The 16,321-nt window shown below is 36.9% G+C and overlaps 1 protein-coding gene across 4 annotated transcripts; it reads left to right on the forward strand.

Annotated features, from left to right (window-relative positions):
- Positions 1–552: 552 nt before the first annotated feature.
- On the forward strand, positions 553–15,361 carry LOC122567173 (sialin). Of its 4 annotated transcripts, XM_043725461.1 has the most exons (13): positions 553–773; positions 3,157–3,870; positions 6,492–6,559; positions 7,138–7,196; positions 7,381–7,592; positions 9,029–9,265; positions 9,408–9,492; positions 11,627–11,847; positions 12,092–12,241; positions 12,314–12,446; positions 12,532–12,687; positions 12,767–12,852; positions 13,144–15,361. In XM_043725461.1, the coding sequence occupies exons 3-13, from the start codon at positions 6,516–6,518 to the stop codon at positions 13,366–13,368; spliced, it is 1,608 nt and encodes a 535-aa protein (XP_043581396.1). In that variant the 5' UTR covers positions 553–773; positions 3,157–3,870; positions 6,492–6,515; the 3' UTR covers positions 13,369–15,361. The 4 variants fall into 4 exon arrangements, with proteins under 4 accessions (XP_043581396.1, XP_043581397.1, XP_043581399.1 ...); XM_043725462.1 differs by lacking the exon at positions 3,157–3,870; XM_043725464.1 differs by lacking the exons at positions 3,157–3,870; positions 7,138–7,196 and having other exon boundaries at positions 554–773.
- Positions 15,362–16,321: the final 960 nt, after the last annotated feature.

The raw sequence follows: 16,321 nt of genomic DNA on the forward strand, positions 1-16,321 counted from the left end.
TCTATTATCTATTAATTATCTCTATTAATTATCTCTATTAATTACTTATATCTGAAATTTAAAGTCAAACTTGTTATTTAGTTTCACTCTAACGCTTTTCCACATTAACACATTGGCTACTGGCAACTGCATAGAAATATTAAGGTAGGAAATCATAAGATAAGAATTTGGATAATTTGTTTTCAATTATCATGCGTCGTATCACTTATTATTATTAATTCAATACCTTTTTCCCTTCTTTCCTTTGAGTTATTAATACCCAGTCATAATTTAAGCACGAAAGGAATATTACGTCATCGGTCGTTAGATGACAGAATGAAATTTCATTTTCAACCTTGCTCGCTCAAACACCTCCGCATCTACGTCATTCGGGCACAAAATCGATGATGGACGTTTCGTGATTCGATTTGGAGCAGTAATAGCAAAGAAGGCAACGCGGCGCCGTGTGACGACGACGCAACGGTTTCAAATCGATCGCTGCGCGAGCGTATTCGCGCCTGTGTCACGTGATCATTACGCCTCGGTACAACGAGCTTTCCAGAAACGCCGTATCGTTGTACGCCGTAATTCTATGCTGTGTAGGTGAACGTGTGTTTCGTGTATTCCGTTCGAATGTCAGTTCCAAGTTCTTGTGTTCACGATCTCCTCTGCCACCAAAGAAATGTTGGTGAATGCGTGAAGCTTGGCAGAACGTCCGCTCTCGGTTAAAAATGTGAATCAGAACGAGGACCGCGGAACTCAACAACTCTTGGCCGGAAGTAAACCTGACCGGGGTGAGTCACTATTACGATCGATTGCTTTCTTTCTCCTGTTCTCCTTTCTGACTACGAAGGCCACGGCCACGTGCTGCATCCGTCCCGAGAACACCGTTCTCGTACGGACATAACCTCGAAATCACGGGCAAGCGTCAATACGACGAGGTTAGAATCCGTCGAACTATTGATACAGTAGTTATATTTCGAGAATTTTTATTTATATCAAACGATTAGTAGATGAAACGAAATTAGTTCCATGGTCGTCGATATCTTGGATGACGTAACCTGTGGCACCTTCGTAACAGGCTAATTACGTGTCAATCGTCTTATGACTGCTGCATTGATTATCGAGATCGCCGGTCTTGCTGTATACACGATGTTCTCGAATGTTTCAGTACCTATAAATTGTTCATTATGTATGTATGTATGTTATTGAAGCATAGATTTTTATTTATAACTAGACAGAATGTTCCACAACCTTAATCCCAGTTTATATACATTTATAATTCCTAATCCTTCATTTTTATTGCAGCATGAAATCCTTACGTCAGTTACAGGAACGGGATAACTGTGTGTGAAATTAACTAGGCAAGAGAAGTTGAAGATCATGTTCCTGTTACGTTTCAATAATGCAAGCTCCATGTTGCATGTGTGCATGTTTACTTTCCGTCACTTAGTAAGCAAATAGACATGTTGCTTTCTGGAAACCGATAAATCGGAGAATTGAGGTCAGTCAATAATGTCACGAGAACTAGTCACATGTCTAATTTGACGCCGCGCCGGCCGGTTCAAGAATTTCCATGGAGCGAATTGTGCGGCCCGACTTACTCATACAGCTTAATAGGGTCAACTAAGAAGTAATTAAGCTTAATGCAACCGAGAACAAACTTTAGCGTATAAATATTTCTTCCACCTCATGCAATAATCGGGTTTGGTTTTCAAACAAATATTGAATTGATGAAGTTGAGGAACAATCCTATCTTTTTCCCCTCTTCACGCTTCTTTATCATCGATAATTTTTTACAGTTGCTTTTTTATTGCGACAGATTTTGTTAGTTATGAAGCGCTGTGTTTCTAAAGCTTCCATTGATCCAGATCAATTATGGAAAACAGAAATGTGTTAACAGAAAACAGAAAAGTTTTAAGGATAACGTGCAACTGTAGACTTAGTGGAAATAAATATTATTGTTATATCGACGAATATTTAGACAAATACCCTTACTATGCAGTGTTTTATGGTAAATATATTACAGTATCTATCAAATGCTAACAGTGCATTTTTTATTAAGTATATCGTTTGGCAATTATAATCGATTTCTGCACAAAGTTTCTGACGACATGGCGCATGTGAAATGAAATATCGAATGACACCTGTTGTATATAATGGTCTGTGTATCTAATGCAGAAATCGAATATCACGCCTTGCACGTAGTCAGTTGGTTAATTAATCGATCGGCGAAAATTGACCCGCTCCATGGTGACGACCTTGCGATTTCACGAACAACGCACGTGGCGTTCAAGCATGGCCGAAAAAGAACAAAAATTTTTCATCGGAATCATGTCGATATCTCGAAAAATTCAAGGGTCGTGTTCCCTCCTTTTTCTTATGTTATCGTACCATTGATAACTTATTAGGAAACAAAATAAGTTTTATGTATCAAATATTTGAAAAGGTTTTGTCATAATATAAATTTATATATATATATGCATATTACATAATCGTAACGTTTCCTAATGCTTAATCTACGTCTCCATTTTTACCTTCATTTTCAACAATTGTTATTTTTCAAACCATACCGGAAGACTCATGCATGCAAAATACATTTGATCAAAATCACGCTCTCTTCGCTTCGTTAATCGCGTGTTTAGTTCATGTACATTGCTACAACACACACACACGGGCCTTTCAATTTCAAATTGTTCCAGTTCGAAAACGAAACACGTGTTCGTTTTATAAAATTAAGAACGGTCGCTGCGACGAAGTCATGGATACAATTCTACGCCAAACAAACTGATTTACTAACTATTCTCTTCATGTTTCATATATAATAACTACCTTCTTTATACTTCACGAGTATTCCAAATAAAAGGAAGTTCATTGAAAGTTTCTATTGTGCGTCTAGTGATTCTCTAAACGCAAAAGGACTCGGGACAAGATCGGCCTGATGATGCGCGAGTGGCGACAAATTTCATCAAGTTCCATAATGAAAAGTAATAAGCAACTGGAATGATCGCATGGTTTGCCTTCGAACTCCAATTAACACCTATTATTCTTTATCGTATTAGACATTGTTTACTTGATCGCGTTGACACGATATCCGGGCAGAGAGAAGCAGCTCAACGCTATTTCGCTATGTGACAGCCGAGCTATCATATCATAAAATGTCATTGTTATTGTCAGGTTTCCTCGCTCGCGGTGAGCTTGCAATCCTTGCGGACTTCCTACCCGACATACAGTCGATTAAAACGAAGCGGTGGTGGGGCCTGGAAGATAGTCAATGCCTCGTGGTCTGGTCGCCTTTCAGTGTCGGCTGTTCTTCTCGTCCGGGATGATTCCTTCGACTCTTCGACGTCTCTTTAATTTCTCTGCTTCTTGACGTCTCTAGTTTTTCTGCTTCTTGACGCCAGCCAAGGAGTATTGTGATTCGTATTTATCAGTCGGAGACCTTGTTTAGTTTTTTTTCGACGTGACTCTTCGAACTGTAACTCGAAATCTCTATTGTTTCGCGTGTATTCTATTGTACTGAGTATTTATTATCGTTGCGTAGATTTGCGTATTTCATCGCCAAGAATAGAATCTGCGATAAAAATTTTAATTGGATAATCTTCAAACTTATTACATTTTGATTCGTTCAATAATCTGTTAGATTATTTTACTTGAGCAATGAGAGTGGGCAAATTGATAGCGTAGATTTATTTGCGCTCGCCTTCGTATCATTTGTAGTAAGAGGTGAACCAATTAAAAGCATAAACGTTGCTGTGGAAAGTTCAGGTGTGCTCGTGGCACCGAACTCATTATTCCTTTGGAAGTTGATCCCAGATTCGTCGTTTCTGTGTAAATACTGTTGACAAGAGCGGACATTGAAGACTTGAATTGGCCACGTGTTTCGACGCTGTAAGTAGCCTTGTAATTTATAATAGAGATAATTATTTCTTATTTCTATAATAAAAATAATTAAGAAATAAATTACAGTGGATTTGGAATCGCGAAGTAGAAATAATTTATTCGTTTAGGTAATAATTAATTTATTTTATATGTGATAGATATAATTTATAATAGAAAGCTGTGTTAATCTGATTTGCGTCGCATTTGTGCTCATTGCTTGGTTCCCTAAAGAATAAACGTAGTAAAATATAGCCTGTATCCACCTGGAGGAAATGTACTTTTACAAATTTACCATTACAAATCGATTGAATAATTCCTGAGATTACCTCAAACACAGACATACTTACGTACAGGTGCAGACATTTACACTTTATAATATTAATATAGATTTGTAATCGAATTAGATTACGATGAACGCGATTAGGTATCTGTTTATTCAGTATTCCGCTCGATTTCATTTAATATTCTTTTATTTTTCGCAGACAGGTGTGCAAACGGAAAAAGATTTCTACAAATAACAAAATTTTATTTGATTAAATCTGTAAATTTTTTCGCCTCATTACTATCCTGCTTCGAATGCCAGAATCTCATGAATTTTTCAAAACGAACTAGCCGAGTAATGTTGTTTCAGCCGTTTTGACACTAAGATAATACAATATCAGAAGGAACCGCGATTAAGATTTTGATGACATTGCTTATTCATAGCTGTAGATAATTTTAAGAAACAAATATTTTATTTCGTCTAGATTAGTATTTCAAATGAAAGCAATTCTTAAAATTTTTTAACAAGAAATTTCGCCTTGATCTCTCTTTAAAATGTTGTTGAATAACCTGAATGTAAATTGAATATGATAAAAAGTACAGCTAGAAATTCAAAGAACTATTCGCATTAATTAATCGTAACTCAGGATGCAGAAATGATTCACGCGATACAGGTTGATTCGATACCCAAGTTGCATGCTATATCGTGGATTGTACCACCGTGAAGCATAAAACATCGTGATAAAATGTAACGAAGGATTGTTGTCAATAATGCTCGATTGTGTAACATCAATAGAAGAGCAAAACCCATGCAAAACCAGATAACAGGACTATGTCACTCCAGCACGTGTTGTTAGGCACTCTGTATAGGAACAAAGATATTATGAAAACTCGTCGCGATTTCAATACTGTAGCTTATTACGTACGAGTATACTTTCTGTGAGAATGCACTTATGGAATGAATCACATGCGGAAATCTGATGACGCTGAGAAAGGCACAAAAAATATACGAAATTAAATGTTATTGCTTTCATTCTTTTCTAGCAAGCCGAGCTAGTCGTGAACAAATAATAGATCAATGTGCTTGTGAATTAATCAAATGATATATCGTTATCGAAGAAATTATGCTAACATAGTAATCGGTAATATATCTAGAATAGTTTAGTTATTATATATATATATATATATATATATAACATACTTATTGTTAGTCAACTAATATATTTCATATAGTTGTCTTCATTTATCCCTTAATGCGATTTCAGTTAAACAAGTTTCATCCTAAACAAGCTAAGAGCGAGGATGCTATGTACACGATTGTTACATAGTCATTATAGAAAACCCAATACAATTTGAGAAAACGTTCCCAGGAACACTGCGGCAACGTTTCCTCGAACGGAATATTTCAACGCGGTTGGCCAACGCATAAGCTTTTTTGCCTTGTCTAGCGGTTCAATCTTTGATAATTCGCGAGGGCGATGGATCTTGAATAGCGTTCGTCGGATGCCGCGTATATGAGCTTCGTGTCGGAATTTCATCGTGCCCTAACAAGCACACTATTAAATTCTGAACGTTTCATTCCTTATCGATTCCATTTCTTTAATAAGGATGCGTGACATAAGCTAGTCAAGAAAATTAATCGTTACGTAAAAAGAAGTCGAAAACTGGCTTCGTTTGTCACCTTACATATGTTTTGCAAAATGATACTTCCGTATTCATTTTGTGTAGTGTTTATTTTTATCTGGAAGAAAGATAAATAGAGACAAGGAAAATAAACACATATTGTTACCAGGTAACGTTGAAGCAATAATAGCGAAGTTAATTAGGAACAGTAACTGCCATTGTGTACGGCGTTTGTATAATTCGACTGAAAAACAGTCGAATTATGTATAATTATTATGCGAATGGGACAAGGAATCTTGATGAATGTATAATCGTGAGGAAGTTACATAAAAATGTAATAAATCTTTATGGATCGATGCGTTGCGAGAAATTGCTATATCATTGTATCGTAAAAGTGCGTAGATAAAAGATTGCACAGTTTCACGTGAATCGATTATGTACGTTAATCGGTTAATAGACAGTCTGATTGTGGTATGATAATGACGATATAGATAGAATGAATATAATGCCTAAATCGTCGAAGCGATTTAGCCGTAGTGTAATGATGTCCATTAATTCTTATTAACGTACCAGTGATCTACCACTGCACAATTCTTTCTAACAACCGCCCAGGCGCTATTAACGTATAATATAATTTGATTAAAATCTAATTCACGTAGACATCAGGAGATACCTTTGATTGATCTTTAATTAATCTCATAAATATCAGCAATTTAATTTTTTCACGTTCTCTTTCTGAATCGCAGGTGCTCCACGACCACATACTTTTCATGGAACAGCTATCAACCGGCATAAAGATGGAAGATTCACAAAGGTAAGGATGCTGATTTTTTTACTAGTCAATGCAACAGAATAGCTCGTGGTTGATTGTAACATCGAGTAGATGAGTATGACGCTGTAATTGTTAATCATTAAATATCCACTGTCATTAAACTGGATTGTTTGCCGCGAGTCGTGTATCCTTACGTCACACGAACAATAACATAGAAAGAAAGGACGAGTCTGCACACCGAGTCTATTTTAAGATCGAAGAATAAGTAGATTCGGACGGCCACCTGTCAGACACGCCGGCTGAGAAAATATTTTCCTTCTTTGATTCACTTTAATCAATTCTCTTGGACTGGTATTCTTGCATGCACAGGAACGTCTCTTTAACGCGATTCCGAGTATCCAAAAAGTTCGACGAAGAAACGAGTGAAGGAACAGCTGTGTTTGCTAGGATTTCTCGTTGTCGACAATCTGAATCTACTTTTTTTCCGATCCCATTTGGCATATAACCGTCGTCGTCGAGACATTTCTTTCTTTTCTTTTTTTGTCTTCTTCTTTCGTTCTCTATAACTCAATCGATTCCTTGGTTTTCATATAAAAATATCAATTGTATCTATTACGCAGATACGAAGATCATACCATATATAAGACACGATCACCCTGCAGCCTGCGAAAACTGAGAGGTAAAGGACTCTTCAAACTATCAAACGTAAAAAGAAAAAGAAAAAAAGAATAAAATTTTGTGAAATACAGTAGGATTTTCGTGTGAAAAAAATGTCGAATCGTTAGAAAAAGGGAAAGAGAGCATTTAAAAAGCTCGAATTAGGGCGATGGTACGTGGATCACAGAGCATGCTCGCGTTTCCAGACCTGGTGCCGGCACGGGTGGTGCTCTATATGCTGTCGTTCTCGGGATTCACGGTCTCGTTCATGATGAGGAACGATATCAACATCGCCATGGTGGCGATGGTGAAACCACCATCCACGACATCGGATACCAATGTTACGGTGACATCCCAGTATTGTTACGTAACGCCGAACACATCGTTCACCAACAACAGCACACCGATCAGACTTGAGGTAGTATCATTATGGATAAATGAGAAATCGTTTATCGTGTGGATTCTTGAGCCACTTGGCGCCACGCGAATGTCTTTTTAATTACAAAATCAACGAGGCAAAGTCAAGGTCGTATACGTCTATTACGAACGAGCATCGTTTCTTGAAATGTGCCTTCAAAGATAACAATTACACACAAAGGAACTCTTACAATATTAAAATTTATAAAATTCTTCGTTTATTTTTGTCATGTCGAATCTTCGAAACATCGTACATATAATTATAATGTTGATTTTTTTTCGAAAAAGTCCATAGTTTGATAGATGCTTTGCTGTAATGGCGGCACGTAGCATGATTGCGTTACGTAGATCGCATCGATTACGATTGATCTTAACCAGGAGATTAGAAATGTTATCCACGTAATATTACGCGGCCGATCCTCTTTGCGAAAAGCGTCGTAGTTTTATTAAAAACAAAACTTAACTGTCGTGGTAAATTCCACCTTCTAGTTGTAATCGACATGGTGATTAAAACTTATATCATGTTACGCTTACTATATATCAGATGTAATTAGGCAGGTTGTTCACAAAGTACGTACCTTTTTACGTAATCCTGATAGTTTATCAAAGTTTATCAAATTCGGTGATAATTACAACCGGTTGGCACTGTCATTTACAAAATGAGTCAGTAAAAATGATCACCTCAAATAATTCATTACCTATTGGCTACAAAAATTGTTCGAAATAGAACGTATTGTATTCAATAGGCCTGATGAATTAAATATTATTTATATATATTATTATTAAATAAATGTTTGAATTCTAATATATTTGTTTAGATATTGAGATGACCTTTATTTATTTGGTATTTATGGTGATTTAGATGGTGTTTTGGGACACTAGTTAATTCAGCTGGATATTCTCTATAAAAAAAGTATCAATCTATTTATACCGGAAAACCATTAATTTAGCATTCAATTAATTGCGTCAATTTGATAAATTTAACGTATGAAAGACAAGGAAAGACACGAAGCGGTATTCGTATTTCAACATTATCTTCGTCCTTCGTACATTAAATTGTAATCAAAATATCTGTTAAACTAATGGCCTTTCGGTATAAATAGGTCTACAAACTTTCTCGTAGAGAATGTCCAACTGGATCGACTAAGGTTAAAACAAATATACGGTACCGTTTAAAAAATTACAGGTTACCTTGATATCCCCAAAAACATAAGTTATTGAAAAATCAAACTATATTCGCCCAATTAGGTCCATCGAATATAATGAATTTTATTTCAAACATTTCTTGATAAAGCCAATAGGTTACGAGTTATGTCAGGTGATCATTCTTACTGATTTACCCTATATAATGTCTAATCTCAGATACAATTTTTTTGCAGGAACAGTATCGAAAACTGTATTCATAAAATGAGAAATAGGTATTATCTTTTTACGCAGGATCAAGGGGAATTTGATTGGAGTCCAACCATACAGTCAGCCATTAGTAGTTCATTCTACTGGTGTTATATCCTGTCACAAGTAGTCGGTGGCGTGTTGACGCAGTACTTTGGCACGAAGACGGTTTTCGGTGGTTCGCAGCTGATCACGGCGATCTGTAGTTTACTGATGCCCTCTGCAGCGGAAATTCATTATGGAGTTATGATCGCGCTGCGTAGTATACAGGGCATTGCTAGTGTAAGTCTCCTTTTACGAGTAAAAAAGAGAAATACATGGAGGTATAAAGAATCTTGCATGAAGATGAAATTCGATCGAAGATCGATGATCGATGATCGGTGTTATTATGACCGTCCGAAACATGTATATTACGTGTGTACAGGGACTCACGTGGCCTGCGATGTACGCCATCGTCGGGCACTGGATTCCTCCAGTGGAACGGTCGCGTTTCATGTCTTCCTTCCAAGGTGAGTGCCATCGGCGCTAATAACCTTTCTTCTTGTGTATTGTAGCGATATTTCAACACTCACGACGCCGGAATCACGCGGATCTAATAAATCCAATTTCAATTTCGTGTCTGTTCGTCGTTCTTTCTTTCTGTTTTTGCTTTCAACGATAATGCACTAATATGGTCTGACGCTTCTTTCAGAATACGAGAAGCGGAAGTTCGAATGAGAAACACATTTTATCCTGTTCGAAATGAAAAAAAAAAAGAGAAAAAGAAAAAACACGAGAGAAATAAACGAAAGATTTTGTTCTTTTCAGTTAAAATTCACGGACCAACAGATATGCTTATGTGCGTGTCAGTCAAATTTTCTATTGAGAAATAAACGGTTCTTTCATTTTGTTGTCTGATTGCTTTTTAAGCTCCACGTGGTTGCATTCGCCGGACCGAGGTATACTCAACAGCAACCGCTCAACAGCATGAGAAAGGCCGAGTATACTTCCAGCTGGTTGAATCAGTCAGGCTCGGTGGCAACATGTTTTATGTACACGCTAATATTTCTCATCGTTTTATTCTATGCTAGTTCTACCGCCTCGGAGAATCTCGTACACGCCTCTATTCACGATCGACCGATACAGTTATCATCCTTCTCACTCAAACTTTCCCGGAAACGATCGATAATGTTTTTTATGTAACGCAACGATATAACATATAGCGATGTTTCATGTCGCCTTCTTTATTTTTTCTTTTTGTTTGTTTTCATTCGCGTCTTAACGGCCTAGCCTTGGTGCGTGCAATATCTCTCTGCTGTTGTCGATTATACAAATCGCTCGTGTGGAATGTTTTTTATTTTGCTGATCGTACGTAATACAATCGTTATTTTTTGATTACAATTGATATATGCGAGTTGACGCATCAGCAGAGGGACGGAAGATCATATTATTTTCCATGAAACACTGTACCATGTTAATAATCAAGGCTGGATTTCAGATAAACAAAATTATCTTGAAAGAGATTCAAGAGATCAGAACGATCCAGTTTCTATCGAATCTTGCACGATGAAAAGAAAATATTGTTACTCGATAGCATATATATTTCAAAATATATCATTCAGGTGTGGATGAAACTGTGAAAGGACTGACTATCCTCCTGATTTCGATGATCTTTTAATAGTTTGTGGAAATAGGTTGAGCAACTCTTTCCAGTGTATATAAGCGCTGGATTCGCTTGGATGATGCGATCGTCAAACCGATGCTGACGCATATGCTGCCACAGACGCACAGTTACATGCAGAATTCATTATAGTGATATCGGCAGTTTTTTTACAAATGTCTCGGAAATTAAGAGAGTTCAGCGCTTATATGTATAGGAAGAAGTTGCTCGGAATATCCATTTCTGCGACATATCTAAAAATCATTGAAATCGCAGGAAGTCTTTCTACAGATTGATCCAGTACTACGATAACGTCAAAACAATCAAAGATAGATTTCAACGGTTAAGAATGTTCCTTGGATTTTTTTCTACAAACATTACGTGTTTATTGAATAATTTTCTGTAACCTTTTAAATAGTTTCTCGGTTTACCAAAAAACTTGTTTAAGTTGTATCACTTTTGAAGTACATACGTGTGCAAAATGTCCAATGAAATCAACACTCGATCTTACCTTTTGGTTCTTTTCATTCTGCAAAACTGGACAAATATACTTTCCTATTTTAAAGAAAAGAAACATAGATCTACGTGAACTTCCTTGGCATATCAATTCGACATACTATTGATCGTTCCAATGAAATGCGAAATGTTATTGAAAATATCCAGTGAGAAGAATGTCGGTAATAATATGCGTATATGCGATATCGCGCAGGTTCGTTATACTTTGCTCTTGGCTCTTGATATATTTTCAGGTATAGAAGTTTCATTGTCTCACTGTAGCCAGCATCGTCACGTGCGTTCATCCTCATCCCGTCATACTAAGTCTCTACTTGAATCGCTTTACAGGGTGAAACGCTGTATATGTATACGCCACCGCTGAAGAGCGATCGTCGCCACGCATGAATCGTACACGAGCCAAGGCGAAGCCATTCGACAAGCATCATGTTTCAGCTTCCTTCCGGGTCGTGGGGTGAGCTACTCCTAACATCTAGATTATCTATATTCAGGGTTCAGCTTCGGCATTGGCATAACCTATCCACTGTGCGGATTCATCATCGCGCATTTTGGATGGAGAGCGGTCTTCTATACGACCGGCACCATCGGTACCGTCTGGTGCCTTTTCTGGTACTTCTTCGCCTTCGACACGCCAGCTGCGCATCCCAGAATATCCCAGCAGGAGCTACGATACATACAAGGCAGCGTAGTAAATCAAGTTCACGCAAGCGAGGTAAGTGATTGTTTTCGCCACTACGATATCCGAGTCTCTGTGCTACTGAGAAAAATTACTCTGTTGGTTAAAAGTTTGCTGTTACTCTGTCTACTGGACCTGCGATTAATTTTTTTAATTTTGAAAAACGGAGCTTTCTCTAACTGTAAGCTTACACTTTTTAAAATTCGTTGAGTTAAACGTAGGTTCCATGGCAATGATTCCAAACTTTTGTTTAATTAAACGATTTTTTTGTTATTCGAAGAGCATGCCGGTTCCGTGGAGTTTCATTCTCAGATCCTGGCCAGCATGGTCTATTGGGATTACCACATTCGGAAGGATATGGGTGCATTACATCTTCATTATATCTGGACCAATGTACATGAAGACAGTCCTAGGGTTCAGTATCCAAGCGGTATGTTTAAAACGCTTTTTTCACACCTTCTTAAATATCATCTTCTTATTATGAATTTTGCTATTGTTTTAGAATGGAGTGCTGTCTGGTTTACCGTTTATCTGTAGCTACTTCAGCTCTGTTGCCTTCTGTTATATAGCTGACGTTCTCATGACCCGACAGATTTTGTCGTTGACGAATGTCAGGAAAGTTTTCACCGCCTCTTGTACGTATTCTATAAAGACCACTTCAAACTTCAAAAATTCTTGTTCATCACGAATCAATTAACACTGGAATTGTTTGTTCCGTAGCGCAAGTAATTCCCGGAATAATGTTAGTGTTGATTGGCTATCTGGGCTGCAACATTGTTCTCGTTTTAGTGGTGTGGTTCATAGCCGTTACTCTGATCACTGCTGCCTACGCAGGGGCCATGGCTAACATCGTCGATATTGCACCAAATTTTGCTGGTAAGTCAAAAACTAAAAGTCAATCTTACGAATTATATCCCGTAAAACATCTCTTTATCGTATGACTTTTTGGCACCAGGTCCAGTATTAGCATTTGCACAGACAATTCACATGACCGCCAGTTTCTTATCTCCAGTCGTGGCTGGTCTTCTCACAGAAAAAAGCGTAAGTGAACATTTTATTTTAAGTTCCGCTCCCTTTCATTCTTTTCATATAAATTTCCCTCGCGTAAAATGGATAATCGTATTTAGATTTTCTACATATTTCTGCATTGTCTTAACTCCTTCGCCTTATAATAATCCACGAACTCTTCGTTCGTAAACTGTCAATCTATACATTTATCATATACCTATAAAGAAATCACCTACTCATGAAGAGGTTAAGCCTAGTTTCCTCGCGCAATATCTGCAACAATTAGTCTTCGTACGCAAAAATAATAGAGAATTCTTTTCACAGCAAACTCTCGACGCATGGAGGCAAGTGTTTGGGGTAACTGCATGCGTCGCGTGCGGCACTTATATCGTTTACCAGATTTTCGGTACGGGTGACATCCAAGCATGGAACTATCCCGACCAAAAGTATCCACAATCCATTCAAGAGGATTCTCAGCCTTTAAACGAATCACCGGAAAAGAACGGGAAAATTGTCAAATCCCGATCAAATACTTCTGAGGAAGCGTAACGTAATCGGCGTTTACTCGTTGAACTCGTTGAAGAAAGCACACGAGCTATGTTTCATATTTTGAGCAGCTATAAATATGTACTCTTTTGTTTGGTTCTTGAATGAGAGGCAATTTAGGATTATATACATATATAGGTACATACGTACGTATATATGTATATATATGGGAAATATGTCTATTTTTTTCGTAATATTTCTGTATCTATGTAAATAGAATTGGTAGTTGGTCCGTATCGAGAGAGAAATGATATAGCACTCAGGGTAATACACGTTGTAATGTTTCAAAGAATATTTTTATGAAAATGTGTCGAATAATGCGCAAACGTTTCGGTTCTCCTCGCTCCTTCCTGCGTTTGACTTTACGGAAAGTTGTATGCCAGAGTGAAAGCACAAAAGCGATATGTTGATCCACATCAGCTCCAGTTCTCGCGGTCAGAAATGATCATTTTTTCTGCGCACCGTCTCTGTGATCAAATTTTTCCTTCGTATCCCATCTATCGGGTGAAATAGATCTCGTCCAAGCAACAGTTTCTAAAATCAAAACTGGCAAAAATGTAATATTCATTTGTCAGTCTCAAACTAAAATTTTTATATATAGAACAATAATTGAATTCAATTTACAACTCTGAATTGAAGTTCTTGTGAACAGAAGACTGATGTTACTAGATTTTTTGATGATATACGAGCTTGCCTAATTGTTTGGAAACCGTTGCTCTTTACACTCGTACTTGTTGAAATAATTCTGTCTACTTGAGACTTGACGTTGACTTAACCGTGAGGTTCATAACCTTAACTTCCTTTTATCGTAAAGAATATAATCGCGTGCTCTAGTGGATTTTACATTATTCCCTCGTAAAATCGTTCACCTGTAATTAAGAAATTATCGTGATAAGTAATTTCGCTCTACAACTTTGCCGGTGATATTTTAGTAACCTGTTAGATATAAGGAAAGAAAATAAGCTGTTTCTAAAGATTTCTTGTGATTTGTACTTAGGCAGTGTTCGCAGGAGCGTCACGAATGTTGAACGTTAGATACACCGTGGAATAAATGTAGTACAATGTGTAAAATGCAAAAAGGGAAGACAGAAGAAATTATATACACTATACTAATTGATGCCTTGCAATCAGAACACGGTTCTCGTTTCCTTTTATTAAATGAATTTCAAAATGGTACTTACGTTCTACGATATGTTAGTTTCATCACTTTATATCACTTAACGTTTTACTAGTCACATTTCACTGCAAAAATTCAACATTTAAAAAATGGATATGTATCCAGAAGAGGAAAAATGTTATGTAAAAGAAAGAATTTATCGTGCTCTCTTTTAGCTTAATACTTAATGATTCCATTTGTGTAATGTATATCTTGTGAAGGGACGATATTTTACAAGTATTGTAATTTTAATTACTTTTATATTGGCGTCGTTTAGATTACGATGAGCCATACTTTTCTCTTTCTTATTTATAAGTACATTAAGTTAAACACTTATATTAAATACTTAACCTGTAGGGAACGAGTAATTAAAAAATATATATTACATACTTTGCGCAAAATTTAAAGATTATATATTGCGCAGAAACTTAAAATGAAAGCGGCCGCTCGCATTAATACGTGTACAAAATGAACACGGACTACACGCGTAGAAAAACAGCCGCTTTATCTTCTATTTGAAAAGTGAATAACCTACGTATACGTCTTCGTGTTTCTCGTGTGCTATTGGCGCGATCGGAAATTGTAATTCCAGAGTTGTTTGTAATTTAAAATTGAGCCGACACACTGTTCGCATGAAACACAGCATGCATAAAATCTCGATAATTTTGGTCTTCAAAAATTTTGATAATATCGATGGACCATGAGCGTCTTTTTTTTAAGCAAATCACATGTTATTTTGTAACCAGATCAATCGATCGCCACGAAATTCATGGCACGAATTATTGATACAGATATAAAAATAAATAACAAAAATATATGATTACATATAATTTCAGTAAACACCGCATTCTTAATTGTGAAACCTTGCTGACTCAGAATCATGGGATTACCAATCCAAAATTTCATATTAATTCTATTTACGTAAATTATGTATAATTTTTGTCGTTGAGTCAACCAATATCAACAATTGTTTGCGTCATATGGAATTATCGCACTCTGATCCTAAGATAAATCGGATAATAAACGAAGTCTTCAAATACACGTTGACGTTGATAGCTTCGACAAAAAATTGACCTTTTTCTAAAAGAAAAAAAAGCAATCGAATGATAAGAGTAATGCAAACGACCTGGTGAATACAACAAAAAACGAAAAAAGGTCCTTTATCTGCTCAAGATATCGCGACGATATTTGCTGCAGGTACTCACTGAGAATAGATATCGTATTGCAGAAAGTAAATAGTTCGATAACTCTTTTGTTACGAAAACCCGATCGACGAAAACCGGCGAGATTTATGGATCCTCGTAAAATGGGTATTTGCGTCTTTTAATAAGCAAAGACGTCTTCAGTTGCTTCGAAAAATGCACGAGAAATCATAAAACACACAGACCTATGGCTTCACGATCTTTCACAATTTCAAAAATAGATGTACCTGTTAAAAATAGTCAACAACACATTCTCCAATTTATATTTAAATTAGCTTTTAGCTGTTCAGTTTCTCGCTCCTAGAATACTTAATACACATCGCGGAATTTATTCAACGAAAATCAATTACCGATTGCCACACCCGAATTCACGTTTAATCTACCAAAGATATCGTACCATCGTAATACGACGCAATCGTGAAATTTGGTTACTCGGAGGAATCGCAATTGGATCAATCTCACCTCAGTTTGTTTATATCACCACCTACGGAAGCAGGAGCAAGAACAATTGCGCGATGAGCCAAAATCTGCGTCTAGAAGCTGCATCCTGGACCTCTAATCCAGTAGCGTCATAACTCGATAAGAGTAACTGGATCCA

This window comes from Bombus pyrosoma, linkage group LG4, assembly GCF_014825855.1.
Source record: "Bombus pyrosoma isolate SC7728 linkage group LG4, ASM1482585v1, whole genome shotgun sequence".
Classification (NCBI taxonomy): Eukaryota; Metazoa; Arthropoda; class Insecta; order Hymenoptera; family Apidae; genus Bombus; species Bombus pyrosoma.

Bases quoted from the DNA above. Each gene is read 5' to 3' on its own strand.
- LOC122567173 (XM_043725461.1), top strand. From the start codon at position 6,516: ATGGAACAGCTATCAACCGGCATAAAGATGGAAGATTCACAAAG. The intron at 6,560-7,137 runs GTAAGGATGCTG...TCTATTACGCAG, and splicing joins AAGATGGAAGATTCACAAAG to ATACGAAGATCATACCATAT. The intron at 12,447-12,531 runs GTACGTATTCTA...TTTGTTCCGTAG, and splicing joins GAAAGTTTTCACCGCCTCTT to CGCAAGTAATTCCCGGAATA.